Source organism: Microcaecilia unicolor, chromosome 1 (genome assembly GCF_901765095.1).
Source record: "Microcaecilia unicolor chromosome 1, aMicUni1.1, whole genome shotgun sequence".
Taxonomy (NCBI): Eukaryota; Metazoa; Chordata; class Amphibia; order Gymnophiona; family Siphonopidae; genus Microcaecilia; species Microcaecilia unicolor.
In genome coordinates this window covers 193,601,425-193,623,727 of record NC_044031.1, presented here as the reverse complement: position 1 = coordinate 193,623,727, position 22,303 = coordinate 193,601,425, and the positions used below count along the sequence as shown (strand labels likewise).

Sequence of the window (22,303 nt, the reverse complement as noted above, 5' to 3'; positions counted from 1 at the left end):
GAGTAGTCCTCCGCACTCACCCTAAGTTCCTGTCGAAGGTGGTGTCGGAGTTCCATCTGAACCAGTCAATATTCTTGCCAATATTTTTTCCCCGTCCTCATACCCGTCCTGCTGAACGTCAGTTGCACACATTGGACTGCAAGAGAGCATTGGCCTTCTATGTGGAGCGGACAAGCCCCTTCAGACAGTCCGCCCAAATGTTTGTTTCTTTTGATCCTAACAGGAAGGGAGTCGCTGTCGGGAAACGCATTATTTCCAATTGGCTAGCAGCTTGCATTTCCTTCACTTATGCCCAAGCTGGGCTGACTCTTGAGGGTCATGTCACGGCTCATAGTGTTCGAGCCATGGCAGCATCAGTGGCTCACTTGAAGTCAGCCACTATTGAAGAGATTTTTTTTTTTTTTGTTACATTTGTACCCCGCGCTTTCCCACTCATGGCAGGCTCAATGCGGCTTACATGGGGCAATGGAGGGTTAAGTGACTTGCCCAGAGTCACATGGAGCTGCCTGTGCCGGGAATCGAACTCAGTTCCTCAGTTCCCCAGGACCAAAGTCCACCACCCTAACCACTAGGCCACTCCTCCACTAGCAGCAAGGCTGCGACGTGGTCATCTGCCCACACATTCACATCTCACTACGGCCTTCAGCAGGACTCCCGACGCGACAGTCGGTTCGGGCAGTCAGTGTTGCAGAATCTGTTTGGGGTCTAGAATCCATCTCCACCCCTTTAGGCCCATTTTTGTTCTTTTCCAGGCTGCACTGGCAGCTGTTTCTTCGTAGGTCAATCTCTGTTATTTCCTCGCTGTTGCGAGGCCCAGTTGACCTTTCTTTGTTGTTTTGAGTGAATCTGGGGGCTAGGGATACCCCACATGTGAGAACAAGCAGCCTGCTTGTCCTTGGAGAAAGCGAAGATACTTACCTGTAGCAGGTATTCTCCGAGGACAGCAGGCTGATTGTTCTCAGCAACCCGCCCACCTCCCCTTTGGAGTTGTTTTATTCTTTATTTGCTTTTCATTTAACTGAGGTGGGAACGGACACGCGCGGTCGGGAAGATGGCTGCGCAGTGCGTCCGTCCCGCGCTTTGCTGGCTGTCGCAAAGCTTTTTAGATTTTACTAGAAAAAATCTCTGTTCCTGGGGCCGCCGTGGACGCCGACCCACATGTGAGAACAATCAGCCTGCTGTCCTTGGAGAATACCTGCTACAGGTAAGAACTTCGCTATTTGCACCATGACTATGAGGCATATCTTTTAATGTCCACCAGAAAATTCCATGCCTGGCAAAAGATAACAGATTATTGTGCCAGCTGTGGAGCTGTTTAGGGTACACATGTCTAGTAGTGACTGTTAAAAGATGCTGTGCAATCCATTTGTCTCGTAGTCTGACAGTAAACCCTGGTTTGTTCAGTACCTCTCAGGATGCGTATGAGTAGTATATGAGCATGCATTTTAGTGTGGCCTGTGAGGGTTAGTGTATTAGTTGAAACGCTAGTATGCAAAGCATTGTGTAATTGTTTTCCAAATGGGGAAAGGAGAATGGGACTTGATATATCGCCTTTCTGTTGTTTTTACAATTACAGTCAAAGTAGCTTACATAGTATATACAGGTACTTTTTTGTACCTGGGGCAATGGAGGGTTGAGGAGCCCTTTTACTAAGCCGGGTAGGCACGTCAATTTGGAATTACCGCCCAGCTACCGTGAGGCTAAGGCGTTAATTTTGTTTTTTTTCGCACGTCCGCTATGTGCGCCGGAAAATAATTTTTATTTTCCGGCGTGCGGTGGAAACTGGGCAATAATCGTCATTCTATGTACGTAGATGATTACCGTGTGAGACCTGCTAAGTCAGTGGGTAGCAGTAAGGTCTCAGACCCAAAATGCACGTGTGCCAGTTTTTATTTTGCCGCATGTCCATTTTCGGCAAAAATAAAAAAGCCTTCTTTACAGGTATGCTGAAAAATGGATCTGCCCGCACCCAAAACATGCACCTACACTAGCGCAGCCCATTTTTCAGCCCACCGTAGTAAAAGGACCCCTAAATGACTTACCCAGAGTCACAAGGAGCTGCAGTGGGAATCAAACCCAGTTCCCCAGGATCAAAGTCCACTGCACTAACCACTAGGCTACTCCTTCACCCATGTCTTTATGATAAGAAGGTTAAGAAGCATGTGGTCATGCAGTAAATAATGCTGGTATAGAAAAGTAAAATAAATTAATGTATTTGCTTTTTCATTTCACCTGATCAGAGTACAGTCCAGAGGCTATTATTTATTTAGTGCCTTCCTTTGCTATACCTTTGTAACTACACAAGTAGAAGCTTCATTGGTGTGCAGCAGATGTGTTTAAAGGAACATACATTTATATTGAGCTTTTCATGAGTTGAAAAATACGTTGAATTGTGTCTTAATCTTAACTTTTGTTTCTCTTCCAGTCGTCCGGTTTCTGCCAAATGGTCTACATCCACCTCATCCAGCATGCCAGGGAGAGGTAAATATTTTCTAATACAATTCATGTCATAAGTATTTTATTTAAAGCAATGGGGTCTGCCCTTCCCCCCACCTGTCTTTGCATGTCTGAATAATTTTGTTGTGGTTGATATGTTTATTTTTAGCACTTTCTGCCTTTATCTTTGCAATTGCTATTGTTTCTTTGATTTTCTTTCTCTGTGTTCAGTTACTGTGCCAGAGGTACCTCCTCTTCCTCTTCCTTACCTTCATGTTTTTAATGCGTATTCATCTGTTCCTGGTGCCTGTAACTTCAAATTTTCTTCTTCCCGCCTCCTTTTCCCTTTAGTCCATTATATCTCCGTAACCAACAGCTTCCCACTTTTTTACAGTCTCTTCTCAACCTACACCACAAGACTGAATCTGCAGCTGTTTGCCACAACCAGTCCCAACCCCAGTACCCACTGATGTCCACTCCTACCCCAATGAGTTCCCGCTCTTACAAAGTTTTTCTCTAAGGACAGATGGAATAGATAGCTCTCACAAGTGTGTGTTGTCATCTGATAGAGTCTGGCCTGAAGAAATGTAAAGAAAGTTCTGGCCTGAAAAAATGTAAAGAAAGTTCTAAGCTTTCTAGAGCTGTGCTCTATGCATGCGGAAGACTTTCACTTATCAGCATTGTCACATCAAGCCACCTCAATTCAAGGTTTTCTGTATAGTTCTCCAGACATGATTTTCATCTGTTTGACTTTGCGCAATGGAAGTTTTATATATTTAAAAAAATAATAATAATTTTGTGTTTGGCCACCTATGTTTTGCTTCCTGTCATTTTATAGCTTCCTTAGTTATATTTGTTGGTCATTATTAACCCTTTAGTGTCCAATGTTCCTGTAATAAGCCATATGGGAACAGATTGATGGGAACATTGGACACTAATTAAAGTTCCATGAATTTTCAGAACAGCAGCAGTCTGTGGCATTGGTTGAAATATTTACCATCCTGTCTTTTGATTGTGCATAGAGTATTTTTTTTTCTGATATCAACCCCCGTATGGCCTGGAGCTGTGTTGAAGATGGATTAGCACTAAGGAAACTAATTCCTCTTGAGGTTGAGGATTAGTACAGCCATTAACATACCATTGTCAAAATCTCAACAGATGCATGAAAAGGATTTTGCTTCAGTCTCCGTTTTCATTAAATAGTGGGGGGAGGCCTCACCAAGATATTGGTCCCAACTAAGGCCTTGTTTGCTAGATTGAGTATTCCAGAGGAAACAAAAAGTCTACTGGTCTCCCCTCAGACTCCTCTCTTCTATAGGAAAGGGTAGATTCTCTGCTGGAGGATCTCTTTCACTGATTTTATCAGGGAAATGGCAAGAGAGTATTTCATTTAAGTTGTTGGTTGTGGTAAAGCCAAGTACAGAAATTCTGAACTACATTCAGCTTCTTGATCCCCACCACAACCTCAGGAAGAAATGGAAGTACCCTTTTATAGCAATTTTTATAGTATCATAGGAGAATATGAAAGACATCTTTCTTTGTGCACCTCATCAATATGAAGGCTGACTTTATATACAGAGTTCACTAGGCTCAGGAATTTGGAAGAAAACATGTATAACACTAGTCAGTTAGTTAGGGTTTCTGTCAAGAAAGCCAAACATATGAGAAGAGTTTCTAGGTAGCTTTGATCTTCTTGGGAGGAAGATTTTTCACAATATTGTACTGCCTTCTCATAGATGTTCTTAAGAGCTCTTTGAGTCAGTAAGTACAAAATATCCTGGCAGTGTAAAAGTCACTCAGAGTTCTTTCTTCATGAGAAACATGATGACTGTTAAACCCTAGTTATCAAGGGAAAGGAGTGTAGGGAAAAGAAAAAACATGGCTAGTTCATTTTATGATAGTTTCAAGATGACATTGAGAGCTCTGGGTATCCAGACCTCAGCTATGATATGCAGGAAAAGCTCACTAGGTTGCCAATTAATAGTATCATGTTCAAACAGCCTCAGTCAATGTGGCTGAATCTGTTCCACCTAGGGAAAGAGTACACTGTTTTTCTCAGAGGACAAGCAGGCTGCTTGTTCTCTCGTGTGGGTCGACGTCTGCGTTACTCAGTTTTCTTTTCTCCGCGTTGAAGTGTGGTAGAATTTTTTTCTGCGCTGCTCTCAGGCCCGGGAAAGAGTCTTCATTCGTTTCGTGGCTTTTTGCATTCTTTTCTTTTTTAACAAATTCTACAGTTAAAAAAAAAAACACCTCCTGTTGTTTCTTTATTTTTGTCCCTTTTAAAGTTTCCTTTGTTTTCGAGGTTGGGTTGTTCCTTTCTTTTTGTGCCCTTTTTTCTTCTAATAGGCACGATCGCATCTTTTGATTTCACCGAAGCCGTTTTTCCTTCCATGTCATCGAAGACACCCAGCGACTTCAAACGTTGTACTTGGTGCAACCGGACCATCTCAGGTAGCCATACCCACGCCTGGTGTATCCAGTGCCTTGGACCTGACCATAGCCCAGTCGCTTGTAGTCTGTGTCTTCGTATGAAGAAACAGACCCAAGCATCTCGAGAAGCCCAACGAGAAAAGCTTTTTGGGGATCAGTCCGGTCCTTCAACATCGACATCGGTACCGAGGTCGGCAGCGACATCGACTTTGAGGGAAGCATCGATGTCGGGAGCAGAGGTAATGGCTGCTGAAAGACCTATTCGCACTTGGAGCAGTGAGGTATTCATTATAAACGACTTTGAAACTTTATTTAGGTCATATTGTGGTATATCAAAATTTGTAAATAAATAAGTAAAAATTTTGCATCCAACATTTTTGCATCCAAATTTTGGTCTCAGGTATGCCCTCCTTAATTTGATTTAGATATCTCTAAAATGATATTAGATTGGACTAATACACTATGGGAAGTTCTGGATAAGTCTTTCCTTCTAATTAAGAGAAGGAAATCCAAACTCCGTTATCTCCCTGGTTTTTTTGCTCATTGCAAAAACTAAAATGGGATTGCTGTTGAGCAGATCATCTATGGAGATGATCCAGGAACCCTCAGGATAAAGTTAATGGAATGTCTAATGGCGGCCTTTTTCCTATACTTTGGCCGTCCCTGATTTGGGCTGCTCCGACCATATTATTGAAACCAAAGATAGCCGGCGCCGTTCGATTATGCCCCTCTATGTGTCTTAGAATTTACGTGCACCGTGTTACAGAATACGCTTAATCATTAATTATGATTATGCACGTAAATCATAATGCCAATTAGTGCTTATTTCCGCATGGAAATTAAAGCATGATATATAGAATTTGGGAGATTCTGGTTTTGTTTCTGTGTATTGAATGGTATATTTAGCAGAAATTATGTCATAAAAGAATTGTTTTTCTTATAAGGAATGAATTTAATTGCTTTCTCATACACATAGCCTTGTCTTTTATCTCTCCAAGCAAGAATTTACTTGGGTAGTTTGGAGAAGTAGTAAAAGACTAAATATAGCTGGTCTTTTATCACTCCAAATTGTAGGTGGCTGGTATATAATAGTTTAGGGGTGGTAAAAAAGTCCAAAAAAACAGTTTTTAGCAACATGTAAGCCACATTGAACCTGCCATATGGTGGGAAAATATGGGATACAAATGCAATAAATAAATTATAAATATCTAAAGGAGGCAAGGAGAACCTATTATTCTAGCTTATTTGACAAAAATTCTAATGATCAAATAAGCTTATTTTGCATTATAAGAGAGCTTTCTTCTTTCTCTTGTGCATCTATTACTGATAATAATTCACAATCATCTGTTGCTGATCTGGCTTTGTTTCTCAAGGAGAAGATGGTGAAAATACAAAATGAAATTTCTGTATTGAAGCCTGTAACTTGAAATTCCATTTTAAAGGAAATAGATGTTTGCCTGGGAATTAGAACTGATAGGATCTGGGTGTTTTCTCTCAAAATTCAGCTCATAAGGTACAATTAGCAATGCGTAAATTGTCTTCTGCTCAATGCAGGCTTGATTCTTCTCATGCTTATTTGATGAGATATGTACTGCCTCCATTGTATACAGTTCTCTTTTATACATATTAAGGATATACCAAAAACATGACTGTTTTGCTTCCCTCCAGGATTGCAATTTGATACCCCTGATGTAAAGTAAGCCCATTTCTCTTTAGCCTTTAGTTTGCGTTCTTGGGTCTTGCTTACACTGAAGTCTTCCATCAAGCTTCCTGCTGTGTCTTGGGATCTCTGGTTCTAAGTCAGCTAGAAAAGTGTTCTAACCACTAGACTCTTAAGTAAATTAGCTCAGTTGGCAGGTTCTATTTTTGGTGTGGTTCACTTTGGCACACACTGTCTGTGAGCTCCAGACTTGAATGACTCATCTGCCTTATACTAAATTTTATAAAAATACTGTGGTACTGTGTGTGCCTCCTTCGTTCTTGCCTAAAGTGGTGGTTGAATTTCTATCTTAACCAGTCAGTCGTCCTTTCTTATTTTTGGTTAGGCCACGTTTTCCCCAGCCACTATGGTGAGCATGCCTTGCACAGCTAGGATTTTGAAAGAGCATTAGTTTCTACTTTGAGCAGACTAAAGTCCCAGAAAGTCTACTCCATGTTTTGTTTCTGTTGACCCTTATAAAACTGGGACAGCCATAGCTAAGCAAACACTAATTGGATAGCAGATTGTATCTTTCATTTATGCCTAGGAAGGTTTAATTAACCCTGGAAGGACATTTCAAGGCTCATAATGTGAGAACCATGGCAATATTGATGGTTACTTGAGGTCAGCCTACATGAAGATTTGCGAAGTGGGGATGTGGACTTCCACTTAAACATTAATTTCCCATTACTTTTTATAGGGGGATTCTGTTTAGAGACCTTCAGATTGCCGGTATTTTATGTTATGTCTGTATTGATTTAAAAATAATTATGTATGTGTGGGTTTTTTTTTCTGTAATCTGTTAAGAAGTTTTAATTAGGCAGTAAATCTCTATATATAAAAGGCACCACCAACGTTCTAAATGAAGCCTCCAGCCGGAAGTGTGAAGGGGGAGAGATATCCGGTTTCCCCATGAGTGTCTGCCCCGCCCTCACTCTCTCTGTAACACAAACAGTGAAGGAAAACACAGCAAAGCATGAAATCAAATCGCTCTCTCTGTAACAGTGAAGGACTCAGAGGGGGGAGGGGAGAGAGGGCAGAAGCCCTTACTATCTCTGTAACAGAAACACAGCAGGAAACTTAACACTGAAGGACTCAACTCCGAGGGGGGAGGGGGCAGAGAGGACTGACAGCACAGGGGAAGGGAGAGAGGGCAGGGGGACACACACTCCCACATGCACACAGAAGAAAACCTTGCTAGCCCCCGTTTCATTTGCATCAGAAACGGGGCTTTTTTACTAGTAAATAAATACAATTCTTGGTTCAACAATATGTTTAGTCAGTTTATTCTGTGGAATCATGCAATGGTTCAAAATTCAACTTCATACCTCTAAGGCCTATTTTTAAAATTTACAGGTTGACTTGAAAAGAAAATGTTGAAAAAGTATTAATACAGTCTTAACCAGACAAATTTTTAGCGAAATCGAATGTGAAAATACACTTAACAAGCTAAAATTTAAAAAAAAAAAATAACTAATCACCATGAACTGTTACCATGTGATGTAATTCTAATTTATATTGTGGAGACAAAGTTCTCCGAGGACAAGCAGGTTGAATATTATCACGGATGGGTCATCGTCCGCGACGGCCCAGGAGACCGGAACTTGTAAAAAGCAAGAACTTACCAGAAACGCGCCGTCGCGCAGGACCAGACACCCCACAGATGCGCGAGGAGCTTCCCGCGACGCGACATGTCCTCAGTTCTTTTCTATCCGCGGACTGGAGAGTTGTTTTTTGACCACGCTCCTTGTTTTCGGCTCAGGAGAACCGTTTGGGCGTTTATCGCATCCTTTTTTCAGCGGCTATTTGCCTTTAGTTCTTTCATTTAAAAAAAAAGTTAGCTAGTTTTATTTTTTTCCTTTTATTTCTTAGTTTTCATTTTTAAGGTTTCTTTTTTTTTCGTCGCGGCTGCCTTTAGGCTGCTCGGTCGGGTCTTTTTCCCCTTTTTTGTGCCTTTTTATTTGGCACCATCGAGCCTTTTAATTTCACGGCTGCTATTTTCCCACCCATGTCATCGAAGACTCCCAGCAGCTTCAAATGTTGTACTCGCAACCGGACCATCTCGAACACCGACCCCCACGCGTTGTGTCTTCAGTGTCTTGGGCCTGACCATGTCCCAGCTGCCTGTAAGCTGTGTAAGTTGATGAAAAAACGGACCCAAGTGGCTCGAGAGGCTCAGCGTGAGAAACATTTTCCCTGAGGAGGCGTGAGGATTCCACGTCCTCCTCTTCGGTACCGAGGAGTCTTGATGACAGGCATCGAGCGAAGTCTAAGAAGCACAGTCATCAATCTCCTTCCATGCACAGTACCGAGAGCTCTGGGGAGCCGAGGGAGTCGGCACCCGAGAAGCATCGGCGCCGGGAGGACCGCTCACCCTCCATTCAGGAGGTGCCGATGCGTCGGTCATCTGGCAGCCTGGTACCGGCTCTTGAGCCCCTTCTGCAACTGACTCCTGCACCGGCCCCCCAGCCTTTTCCAATGGAAGCTCTCAACGAGCGCATCCGGGCCCTTCTTCCAGAGCTTCTGGAAGGTTTGCTTCGCCAGTCTGCCTCGGTGTCGGGGGTGCTTGCGCCTCTCGTACCGACTGTGGAGGCAGCATCTGGACCATCACCTGTGAGGAGGTCCCCATCCTCCGGCGTTGGCTGCCACCCGGGTCGATTCCCCCTCGACGTCGGTGGAGGAAGCTTCACTGGAGTCCAGGCAGGGGTTGACTTCTTGACACCTCCCCTCGAGATCGTCGATCCTCGACATCGAGACAGGCTCGGGTTTGGGCTGCTCTTAGGGAGCTCTTGTCCGACACCGATGAGGAGCGCTCGTGGGAAGAGTAGGAAGACCCCAGATACTTTTTGGAGGAAGAGTCGTGTGGGGTTCCTTCTGATCCTACTCTGCCAATTGAATGTCTCCACCTGAGAGTCTCTCTTTCGCATCTTTTGTGCGGGAAATATCTAAGGACATTCCATTCCCTATGGAGGTTGTGGATGAGCCCAGGGTTGAGATGCTTGAGGTTCTGGATTATCTTTCTCCGCCTGCTGAGGTTGCTACGGTCCCCTTGCATAATACACTGAGGAAAGTGCTTTTTTGGAAATTGGTCGTGCCCTCTTTCTAATCCAGTTGTCCCCCAAAAATCCCAGTACAGAGTCCATGGAGAGCCTGTAATGGTGAAGGCCCAACTTCCTCACGATTCCATGGTGGTGGACTCTGCTCTCAGAAGAGCCAAGAGTATTAGAGACTGTGCCTCGGTGCCCCCAGGCAGAGAGTCTAGGACCTTGGATTCTTTTGGGAAGAGAACGTATCAGGTTGCTATGCTCGCCACCAAGATCCAGACGTACCAGCTCTACACGAGCATCCACTTGCGGAACTCAGTGAGGCAACTGTCCAGTTTAGTTGAAGCACTTCGGAGCTTGCTGAACCTTTTCACTAGGTGGTCAAGCAGCAGAAGGCGTGTCACAAATTCCTGGCCGAGGGGGGGTGGGGGGTCTTACACACTTTTGATGTGGCATCCCGAATAGCTGCTCAAGGTATAGTGATGCGCAGACTCTCATGGCTGTGTGTCTCTGACCTGGATCAGAAGACCCAGCAGCGAATGGCGGATGTTCCTTGCCGGTGGGATAATCTTTTTGGAGACAAAGTGGAGGACATGGTCGATCAGATAAAAAAGCATCATGACACCATGGATTCTTTCTCCCACCAGACGTCTTCTGCTACTGCCTCCTCTTCTAGGAGGTTTTTTGGAGGGAAGAGGAGTGCTCCCTATTCTTAAAACAGGCGTAGGTACACTCCTGCTTCTCGTCAGCCGGTTCAGGCTCAGCCCCAGCATGTGCGTTCCCGTCAACACTGTGCACCTAGGGCCCCTAGGGCTTCCCAGCAAAAGCAAGCCTTTTGACTGGCTCCAGTGCAGCATAGCCTCAGTACAAGTGTCCGTGCCGGACGGCTTGCTGGTCGGGGGGAAGTTGATATTTTTTCACCAACTTGGCCTCTTATAACCTCCGACAGATGGGTTCTTCATATTGTCCAGCTAGGATAGAATCTCAATCTGGTATCCAAGCCTCCAAATTGCCCACAGGGAGCTCAGTCCTTCAACTCCCAGCACAAGCAGGTACTTGCAGAGGAATGCCCTTCTAAAGGCCAATGCGGTCGAACCCGTTCCACCAGGGGAAGAAGGGCTGGGATTCTGTTCTAGGTACTTCCTTGAGCAAAAGAAAACAGGGGGGATGCGTCCCATCCTAGACCTAAGGGCCCTGAACAAATTCCTTCTCCGAGAAAAGTTCAGAATGGTTTCCCTAGGCACCCTTCTTCCCATGATTCAAGAAAACAATTGGCTATGCTCTCTGGATTTAAAGGATGCCTATACTCACATTTGGATACTTCCAGCTCACAGGAAGTATCTTCGATTTCTTTTGGGAACTCAGCACTTTCAGTACTGTGTACTGCCCTTTGGTCTCGCATCTGCGCCCAGGGTATTCACAAAGTGCTTGGCAGATGTCACAGCATCGCTACACAGACTGGGAGTGCATGTGTTCCCTTATCTCGACGATTGGCTAGTGAAGAGCACCTCGGAGGCAGGAGCTCTGCAGTCCATGCGGATGACTATTTGACTGCTGGAGCTACTAGGGTTTGTAATCAATTATCCCAAGTCCCACCTTGTTCCGGTTCAGAAATTGGAGTTCATTGGAGCTCTGTTGGACACACGGATGTCTCGTGCTTATCTTCCCCAGGCAAGGGCAGACAATGTCCTCGCCCTAGTGTCCTTGGCTCAAGCTTCTCAACAGGTCACAGCTCGGCAGATGTTGAGACTTTTAGGGCACATGGCTTCCACAGTTCATGTGACTCCCATGGCACGCCTACATATGAGATCAGCTCAATGGACCCTAGCCTCCCAGTGCTGCCAGGCCACAGGGGATCTAGAGGATGTAATCCATCTCTCCACCAAGTTTTGCAGATCCCTTCAGTGATGGACCATTCGATCCAATCTGACCTTGGGACGTCCATTTCAAATTCCTCAGCCTCAAAAAGTGCTGACGATGGATGCATCCCTCCTGAGGTGGGGATCTCATGTAGACACACTCAGGGAGCTTGGTCCTTTCAGGAGAAGGATCTTCAAATCAACTTCCTGGAATTACGAGTGATCTGGAACGCTCTCAAGGCTTTCAGAGATCGGTTGTCCAATCAGATCATTCTAATTCAGACAGACAATCAGGTTGCTATGTATTACACCAACAAGCAAGGGGGCACTGGATCTCGCCCTCTGTGTCAGGAAGCCGTCCGCATTTGGCTTTGGGCTCACCACCACGGTATGTTTCTCCAGGCCACGTATCTGGCAGGTGTAAACAACAGTCTGGCCGACAGACTGAGCAGGAAAATGCAACCTCACGAGTGGTCACTGAACATGGACGTTGTCCGCAAGATCTTCCAAGCGTAGGGCACCTCCTCGGTGGATCTTTTTGCCATTCAAATCAATCACAAAATTCCTCAGTTTTGTTCCAGACTTCAGGCCCACGACAGACTAGCATCAGATGCTTTTCTCCTACATTGGGGAACAGACTTTCTGTATGCGTATCCTTCTATACCTCTAGTAGGGAAAACTCTGCTGAAACTCAAGCAAGACCTTGGAACCATGATTCTGATCGCTCCTTTTTGGCCCTGTCAGATCTGGTTCCCTTTTCTTCTGGAGTTGTCCTCTGAAGAACTGTGAAGATTGGACTGTTTTCCAACCCTCAGAACGAGGGGTCGCTTCTACATCCCAGCCTTCAGTCTTTGGATCTCACGGCGTGGATGTTGAGAACTTAGAAGTTGCCTCTTTATGCCTTTCAGAGGGTGTCTCCCGAGTCTTGCTTCCAGGAAAGATTCCACGAAAAAGTGTTATTCTTTTAAATGGAGGAGGTTTGCCGTCTGGTGTGACAGCAAGGCCCTAGATCCTTTTTCTTGTCCTACATGGACCCTGCTTGAATACCTTCTACACTTATCAGAGTCTCGTCTCAAGACCAACTCCGTAAGGGTTCATCTTAGTGCAACTAGTGCTTATCATCAACGTGTAGAAGGTCAGCCTATCTCTGGACAGCCTTTATTTGTTTGTTTCATGAGAGGTTTGCTTTTATCTAACCCCCTTGTCAAACCTCCACCAGTGTCATGGGATCTCAACATCATTCTCACCCAGCTGATGAAAGCTCCTTTTGAGCCTCTGAATTCCTGCCATCTGAAGTACTTGACCTGGAAGGTCATTTTCGAGGTGGCTGTTACTTCTGCTCGTAGAGTCAGTGAGTTCCAAGCCCTGGTAGTACATGCACCTTATATCAAGTTTCACCATAACAGAGTAGTCCTCCGCACTCACGCTAAGTTCTTGCCCAAGGTGGTGTCGAAGTTCCATCTGAATCAGTCAGTTGTCTTGCCAACATTTTTTCCCCATTCAAATACCCGCCCTGGTGAGGACAAGTTGCACACCTTGGACTGCAAGAGAGCATTGACCTTTTACCTGGAGCAGACTAAGCCCTACAGACAGTCCGCCCAATTTTTTGTTTCTTTCGACCCCAATAGGAGGGGAGTCGCCATCGGAAAATGCACCATCTCCAATTGGCTGGCAGATTGCATTTCCTTCACTTATGCCCAAGCTGGGCTGACTCTTGAGGGCCATGTCAAGGCTCATAATGTCAGAGCTATGACTGCGTCAGTGGCTCACTTGAAGTCAGCCTGTATTGAAGAGATTTGCAAGGCTTCAACGTGGTCTTCAGTCTACACATTCACATCTCACTACTGCCTTCAGCAGGATACCAGACGCGACAGTCAGTTTGGGCAGTCGGTGCTGCAGAATCTGTTCGGGGTTTAAAATCCAACTCCACCCTCCTAGGCCCATTTCTGTTCTGTTCCAGGCTGCAGTCTCATTTAGTTGAATTTATTTTCAGGTCAATCTCTGTTATGTCCTCGCCGTTGCGAGGCCCAATTGACCAATGTTCATTGTTTTGAGTGAGCCTGGGGGCTAGGGATACCCCATCCGTGATAATTTTCAGCCTGCTTGTCCTTGGAGAAAATCGAGATACATACATGTAGCAGGTATTTTTCGAGGACAGCAGGCTGAATATTATCACAACTCTCCCTCCTCCCCTTTGGAGTTGTTCCTTTTTTTATATTTTGCTTTTTATTTAACTAAGGAAGGCATGCTCGCGTCGCGGGCGGGAAGCTCCTCGCACATGTGTGGGGTGTCTGGTCCCGCACAACGGCACGTTTCTGGAAAGTTCTTGCTTTTTACAAGTTCCGGTCTCCTGGGCCATCGTGGACAACGACCCATCCGTGATAATATTCAGCCTGCTGTCCTCGGAGAATACCTGCTACAGGTATGTATCTTCATTAACCTCAATAGTCTACGCTTGGCAGCAAAAGTATTAATTCCACCAAAATATTGTGGTTTGCCTTTTGACACTTTTGTTGTCCCTCCTTTTTTTTAAAAAAGCAACCTGCTGCTAGGGACCCCTGCTCATGGGGGAAAGCATATCCTCCTTGTCCTTGGATAAAGCAAAGTTGCCTACTCGACATAAGTGTTTCTTCAAGAGCAGCAGGATTTTAGTCCTCTCAAAACCATAACCTCCATTGCCCCTAAGATTTGGGTTCTACTAATAATAGTTTGTGTTGAATGTGATTGTCCTTTATGACAATGCTATTGTGGGAAGCCCTTTGCACATGTGGTGCATAGCTCTGGAAAGCTTTTAGATCTTTAGTTACACTTCTCTGGTATGGGCTCTGTTAAATAGTGTCCTGTTTGAGGACTGATACTTTGGTGTCCTCACAAATCATTTGCTATAGGTACTGACTGTGTTGTGTCTGGATGCAGCTGCAGACTGGAAGCAGGCATAGACTGGCCATATGCAGTATAGTCAACATAGCAACATCAGCTTAGAAGGGGAGAGGGAATGGGATAACACCCAGCATTCTGACAAAGGGCAGGATCTTGGCAAAATGTACAGCTGCAGAATGGAGAGATTGAAGTCCTGGAAACAGCTGTATGACTCTTAGAAACCATGATCACCATTACCAAGAATTTCTAATATGTGGTTGTGTGAGAAAGTTGTTTTATTCACTGCCAGTTCTCATCTTACTTTTCTCCTATTTTCAGTTCCTGGGGGTAGCAAGACTGCACCTAGTCCAGGAACATTACAGCGGTCTCGAAGCGACGTAGATGTTAATGCTGCAGCAGGAGCAAAAGCTAGACATGCCAATGCACAGCAAGCTGGAACAGGGCGCCTTGCAGCAGCAGGTCTTCCTCCAGGATCATATGCTTCATTAGGTAATAGAATTCACATAAGTAGATTTTCTGTCCCATCCTGTCCCCTCATCAGGGTAAACTCTGAAATCTTAAAATGTAAACAAAGAAATTGTGGGATCTTTCTCATGCTCCAGAGTATTAATTTTACTAGTGTTGATCAAAGAAAATATGGTGCCAAATTAAAAGAAAAAAAAGTCTGTTTACTCTTTCATTGTGCTAAAGAGAAAGGGTGGCCTTAACAAGGAAGAGCTACCTAGAGTCCCTCTACTTTCATCCTGCTGCTTTTAGGCTGTTGGACTATGCTAGGCCCCAGCAGTGTGTGTTGGGGGGGGGGGGGGTGAAGGGTTCATGAAGTGCCTCATGCTACGCTGAAGATTATTTTCAATTCTGGTCATTGCATCTCAGAAAAAATATGACAGAATAACAAAAGGTAAATGGGATAGAATGACTCATATCAGAAATGCTTCAACTTCAGGAAACGATGGCTGATGGGTGAGATATGATGGAAGTCTATAAACTCCTGAGTGTAGCGGGTAACTACAAATTGATTGTTCGCTTTTAAAGACAGTGAAAAGACTAGGGGATACACCACAATGTTAGAGTAGTGCATTTGAAAAACATAAGAAAAATAGTTCTGCATTCAATGCATAGTTAGCCTCCAGAAATCTTTGCTAGAAAGTTACTAGCATAGCTGGGTTTAAAAAAGATTTGGACAAATTCCTGGAGAAAAATACCATAGATGGTTATTAAAGTAACCAGTGCTTATTTCAGGATGTAAGTAATATGGGAACTACCTACTTTTTGTGATCCTGCAAGGTGCTTGTTTCCTGAATTGTCCACTGTTGGAAATAGGATACTGGGCTTGATAGACTTATGGTCTGACTGGGGGGGAGGGGCACAATTTCTCCAAATGGGTTACTTTTATGCATACAATGACATGAGTAAACTTCACTGCTAAGCCAGGGTATGTGGAATATGATCTCAGTCTCTCAAATTTTACTGGTAATGCGTATTGAAATACTTGCATTGTGCCAGAGTGCTTCTTTCTGGAGTTCATAAAATGTAATATGTACAGGCAACTTATCCAGGTGTGCTTGGAAGTTCTTTGTAATCAAGCCTGTGGCACCAAAATGATGGGAAATATTTCTGTATCTTTCTACCTTGTTTTCTTATTTTCGTACTGCATTTCTTGGTACTTTTGGCTCTTTCCTCTCCATACAGTTCACAGAGTAATCATTTGGGACCAACACCACTGTAATCGGTGCCGTTCTGGTGTTTTTCTGTTTTACTACTATATCTGGTTTTCTGACATTAAGCTTTTTATCATTCGGGGTGGGGATCATAACCTTTTTGTTTTCCACAATTCTCTTAGAGTCATGATCCCAATGCTTTTCTGGCACACTGATGTTGTAATGCTTACGGAGTTTCCAATGAATGAGACGTACCACCTTGTTTGTGCCTTTCTGTTAAAAAAAATTTCTGCCATCAACATTTCGCAGGGAGCCACGAGAGGAATAACTGGTTCTAGCTCTTTCTTCCATAATCCTCAGATATCTGTTGCACTAGTTTTTTCAGTGCTTGCTGTAAACTAACTTGTCCGCTGTCCTGGGCTGCAACTATCAATCGCTCATCCTTAGGTTCAATTCACTTCTCCTTAACCATTTATGTGTCTGATGTTGATCCATACGTGGTTCCTGGAGTAACAGTTTGTATTTCCTACTGTACTTATGCATTTTGCCACTTGTTGTTTCTCCCCTGAAGATCCAATTCTTTGAAGAGTTCTTTCTCTTCCTTCGCAAATTCTGTTGCTGGTGATCTGACACAGTATGGCAGTTCTTATGTTATTAGTATGTGATCATATGACCTTGAAATGTATTTGGAGTCAGAAAGTACTTTTTTATTCTGTTACAGAATTGGCTACATAGGTTTGAATGTTATTTTTTTTATTATCTAGATCAGTGTTTCCCCAGTCCTGGAGTATCCTTTCCCAAGGTTTTCAGGATACCCACAATGAATATGCATGAACTTGATTTGCATACACTGCCTTCATGCTATGCAAATCGCTTTCATGCATATTTGTTGTAGATATCCTGACAACCTGACTGGCAAGGGGTACTCCAGGTCCGTGCTTGGGAAACTCTGATCTAGATTAATGGGTAGAGACAGCTTTACATCGGCTAAAAGAAAATTAGTCTTGAACTATTCATTTGCTTTCAAATTACAAGAAGTTACATTTATGTTAATGAGCCTGCAAGTGACAGTTTGTGATAATAAGCAATTATAAATGGACATGCTTATGTATAAGCTAAATTAATATCTGTGACCTGCTTAATTATGATGATCTTTTCCTCATCTCTCTTCAAAATTATAGAAGTTATGGGCAGGATATAAATTTAAATTTACAGCATACATGGCGCACAAGTGTTGGAGATTTGTGTTTTTTTCATAATTAAAAAAAAGTGAGAGGTGCTGCTAAAGTTCTACATCTGCATAGTGTGGTTGCTGTCTTTAGAATACAGTCTACAACAAACAAGTGTTACTGCGTTAATACAGTACAGTTGTCACTAATGTTAGCAAGTTACATGCTTATCATGAGTGATCCTGAAAAGAGCTGTGGGGTTTTATGATCCTTTTGAAGCCCCTCTTTTTTGCTTAGCTTCTTAAGTTGGCATAATGTCCATTGTTTTAGTTTTGTGTTTACAAATGGCTTGCATTCATCTGTTCTGATAAATTAAGCAAAAAAGTTAGTTGCGCCTTAAATTTTTATTAGATTGTTACTCTAAAAGTTATGATTCCTTAATTTGTCAGAATGACATTACACACATGATTAAAAGGGATTTGCTAAAATGTTTGACTCATTTAGGGCACAACACTCTGTGCCAATGAGCAACGACTTACCTGATGTGTCTTCTTGTTCTCTGTAATGGAGCATCCAGAAAGCCTGTTCTGGAACTCTGAGCACTGAAATAGCTCAGAGCTTGTACTTGAATACTTAGTTTTTTGCCCACATTAGATAGTAAGTTTGACCTCTACTTTCTATAACAGTGATTCTTAAACCTGTTCTGGGGGAACCCCCAGCCAGTCAGGTTTTCATGTTGAATATGTATGAGAGAGATTTTGCATACACTGCCTCTTTGGTATGCAAATCTATCTCATGCATATTTATTGTAGATATCCTGATAACCTGACTGGCTGGGGTTCCCTCAGGACAGGTGTTTGGAAACCTTGTTCTTTGATATTGAAATGTGCTTGGATTTGTTAACTAATATGTTGTGCTGACTGCAGTGAAAACCTTTATTCTAATATGCAAGTGTTCCTTGTTCTTTGCTTGCTCTGTCACTAGAAGATACTTCTGACAAGGCTGATGGTAAGACCTTCCTTCACTTTTGCTTCTTTGTAATCCTACTGATACGCTGGGGTTTTGTGCTTGCATGCCATGTGCTCTTTCATTTTACTACATACATTTAATTTTTTATATATACCATTGCATTTTTATTCTTTTTTTTTCCCCATCGAAATTGAGTTGTCATAAATTGCTTTTATTGTAGCAGGTCTTTAGCATAACTCTGAGTGTGTGGTGTGTTTACTGTAAAAACATGTTCACGTGATCAGTTCGCCACTCATCTTTGTGCCAGTGAACATTTGATTTTTTCCTTTTCACTTAAATTTTCAAGGATATTTTCTCTGCTGTATAATTTGTTCTCACAGACAGATAATTGCATTGGATTTTGAAAATTCTCTCTCAGCCAACTAGAGTAAATTTGTTTTGATAATTTTTTCATGATTCAGAAAGGTGTTACTTGTTTGGTGTGCTTTTATAGATTATTTAGTTAGTTGTTAGGGGAGTGGACTTGGCCCATATTCTTGTTGGTCAGTGTTCTTTTTGGCCACTAGCTGATTTGGAATTGACTTTTCCCCAGAGACAGCAGGAAGAATGAACTACAAAAATGGGTAATGTTACCATGAACATATGTGATGTATGTTATAGTAAGCTGCTGCTGTGTAGGCCCCTTACTGTGTTTCTGGCTACAGTTCTGATCAGACTTGTTTCAGCTTCTTTCTTCTCATAGAAATTTGTTGCATTTCTGACAATTTATGTGCCTTCCTTCTACATACAGTACTTTTATCAGATGGTGTATGTATGAACTTTCTGGCACTAGATAGGAAGTTTGTAATCAATTAAATTATTACTTAGAAACCAATCACTGCCTAGATGAGGCTCAGGGTAGTTTTTAGAGGGGTAGTGGAACAGAAACTTTATTGATTGCTGTGATTGTATTTATGTTTATTTGGGAAATAATGTTCCTTTGCTTTTGTTATCATTAATTTTGTCAGAGGTGTTTGACATGTTAGAACCAGCAATACTGTTATATAGGTATTCAGCTTTGGGTATAAAAGGGTACGGTCTTGAGATGGAAGGACATACTTTTAAGGTTTATTCTGGAGGACTCTACTCTGATATTTATCCATTGCAGAGGGGAGTGCCTCAGAGCTCACCCTTATCCCTCTTCTGTTTAACATCTATTTAAAACCTTTGGGGGAAACCATTAGGGCCTTTAATTTTTTGGTATATATTTACATTGATGCCCTATGGAAGGGACCATTACTGAGGCAACAACTAGGACTGCATTGGTGTTTGCTGAGGGCAAGACAGTAAGCTAGAATTAAATATATTTTAAAAACCCACTTGTTTAGGTTTAGTAAACGTTTTCAAGGAAGTGTGTGGATTGGGTTTGAGAGAGTGCAATGGATAGATGAGGTTAAGATCATGGGTGTGATTCTTGAAAAAGGCGGAGTAGGTCAAAGGCAGATATATTAAAGCAGAGGCCTTTAAGTTAAAACTGATAAGACAACTGCAGCCTTCGAGATACACAAGCAACGCAGGCAGTTGTATATGCCCTACTGTTTGCTAAACTATTGTAATGTACCTTATATAGGGATAAATGGAAAGCTGCTAAATTAGCTGCAGATGATTCAGAATACAGCTGCTAGGTTGATTATGGGAAGAAGCAAAATGGGAAAGTGCTAGACTTTATACTTTGAGCAACATTGGTTGCTGTTTGAGGAACAGTGCCTGTTTAAGTTGTTGGTTCTAGTTTTTAAACTACTGTGTATTAAGACACTGATCTATCTACTGAGGACTATTCATCTATTCATGAGTATAAACCAATTCTTACACTTACATCATTTTATTATTGGAAACCCCAAACCTGGTTTCTTGTCCTAAATTGAAATAGAGGACTGAGGCCTTTAATCGCTGGAATAAATTGCTTACTGAATTGTGAGATAGAGCAACTTAAACTTTTAGGAAAGAAAACATTCCTTTTCAATACATATTAATGCTACCTTTTATGGTTTATCAAGGGCTAGGATGAAAGTAAGTCTGTCTGGTATTGTATGTTCTCTTTTCTCCGAGGACAAGCAGGCTGCTTGTTCTCACTGATGGGTTGACGTCCTCGGCAGCCCCCTCCATCGGAAAGTTTACTAGCAAAGGCCTTTGCTAGTCCTCGCGCTCCCATGCGCACCGCGCATGCGCGGCCGTCTTCCCGCCCGAAACCGGCTCGAGCCGGCCAGTCTTCTTTCGTCCGCACTCGGTACGGTCGTGTTACGCCGTTCGTGCCCCAGAGAGTCGACCTCGCGCGTCCTTTTCGACGTGTTTTTGTCCTTTTTTCCTTGAAAAAGTTCGGGAAGCGCTCCGGTAGTGTTCCGGAAGACCCTTTCGGGTTTTCTGCCCTTCCCGTATTTCTCAGTTTTTGCCCCGTAAGTTTTCTTTCGTTGTCGAGGTAGGCCTCTTTTGGCCTCGGTCGAGATTTTTCTCCCTCTAAATTTTGGTGCTTCAATTTTCGCCATTTCGGCTTTTGATTTCGCCGGCGTGATTTTTCCGCCCATGACATCGAAGCCTTCCAGCGGCTTCAAGAAGTGCACCCAGTGCGCCCGGGTAATCTCGCTCACTGATAGGCACTCTGCGTGTCTTCAGTGTCTAGGGGCCCAGCACCGCCCTCAGAAGTGCAGTCTGTGTTCCCTGTTACAAAGGCGGACTCAGGTAGCGAGATTAGCCCAGTGGAACGTTTTGTTCTCGGGCTCTTCGTCGGCATCGGCACCGGAGGCATCGAGTGCATCGACGTCGTCAGCGTCCGGACCATCTTCCTTGGCTGCCGCTCCATCGACTGCATCGAGGCATCGGACCTCTGCATCGGCGCCGAGGCATCGGGCGACTGTATCGACGTCGGTGGTACCGAGACTTCGTCTGCTGATGTCGTCGGACGGAGGTGCATCGTCAGGAGTGCAGGTGAGGGCTGTCCATTTCCCTGCTGGTGGCGGTGAGCCTTCGGGTGGGTCTCCTCCTACCCTGAGGGCTCCTGCGGTACAGCCCCCCCGGGATCGACCCTTTTCGGTCTCGGCCCCGAGGAAGCGACGGATGGATTCTACGTCCTCCTCGTCGGTGCCGGGGAGCTCCGGTGACATGCTTCGGAAGAAGTCGAAGAAGCATCGACACCGGTCTCCTCCCCATGTCGGCACCGAGAGCTCTGGGTCGCCGAGGGATTCGGCACCCAGCAGGCATCGGCACCGAGAGGACCGCTCACCCTCTGTTCAGGAGGTGTCGATGATCTCCACTCTGGACAGCCCGGAACAGCCTCCTCGCCCGGAACAGGTTCTGGCGTCGACGCCTGCATCGGCCTCTCAGCCTTTCTCTGCAGCCGCTCTAAACTAGAGCCTCCGGGCCGTTCTCCCAGAGATTCTGGGAGAGCTGTTGCGCCCTACCCCTCCGGTACCGGCGGTGCTTGCGCCTCCGGTACCGTCGAGCGTGGCGCCGGCTGGCCCATCGCCCAGGTTGAGGTCCCCGACGTCGGTACCGCGTGCGGTGCCGACCGCGGCCACCTCCCAGGAAGGCTCCCCGACTACGTCGGCGGAGGGAGCTTCGCCGATGCGGGCGAGGGAGTCTACCTCTCGACGCCCCCACCGTGGACGGGGTTCCACCGAGTCGAGCAGGGCGAGGTTGCAGACACAGGTTCGTGAACTTGTGTCTGACACCGAGGGTGAGGCCTCGTGGGAGGAAGAGGAGGACCCCAGATATTTCTCTGACGAGGAGTCTGAGGGTCTTCCTTCTGATCCCACTCCCTCTCCTGAGACACAGCTTTCTCCTCCCGAGAGTCTGTCTTTTGCTTCCTTTGTCCGGGAGATGTCTACGGCCATCCCCTTCCCGGTGGTTGTGGAGGACGAGCCCAGGGCTGAAATGTTTGAGCTCCTGGACTATCCTTCTCCACCTAAGGAAGCGTCCACTGTTCCCTTGCACCATGTCCTGAAAAAGACATTGCTTGCGAACTGGACCAAGCCACTAAGTAATCCCCACATTCCCAAGAAGATTGAGTCCCAGTACCGGATCCATGGGGACCCAGAGCTGATGCGCACTCAGTTGCCTCATGACTCTGGAGTTGTGGATCTGGCCCTAAAGAAGGCTAAGAGTTCTAGGGAGCATGCTTCGGCGC

The 22,303-nt window shown here is 44.5% G+C and overlaps 1 protein-coding gene across 1 annotated transcript in view; it reads left to right on the top strand.

The window, feature by feature from the left end:
• The window catches only part of CLASP2 (cytoplasmic linker associated protein 2), a 977,269-nt gene that overhangs the window by 594,015 nt on the left and 360,951 nt on the right, over window positions 1-22,303 (top strand). Inside the window, 2 exon segments of the mRNA XM_030203481.1 lie at window positions 2,426-2,481; window positions 14,667-14,837. Coding sequence (XP_030059341.1) covers window positions 2,426-2,481; window positions 14,667-14,837 — 227 coding nt within the window.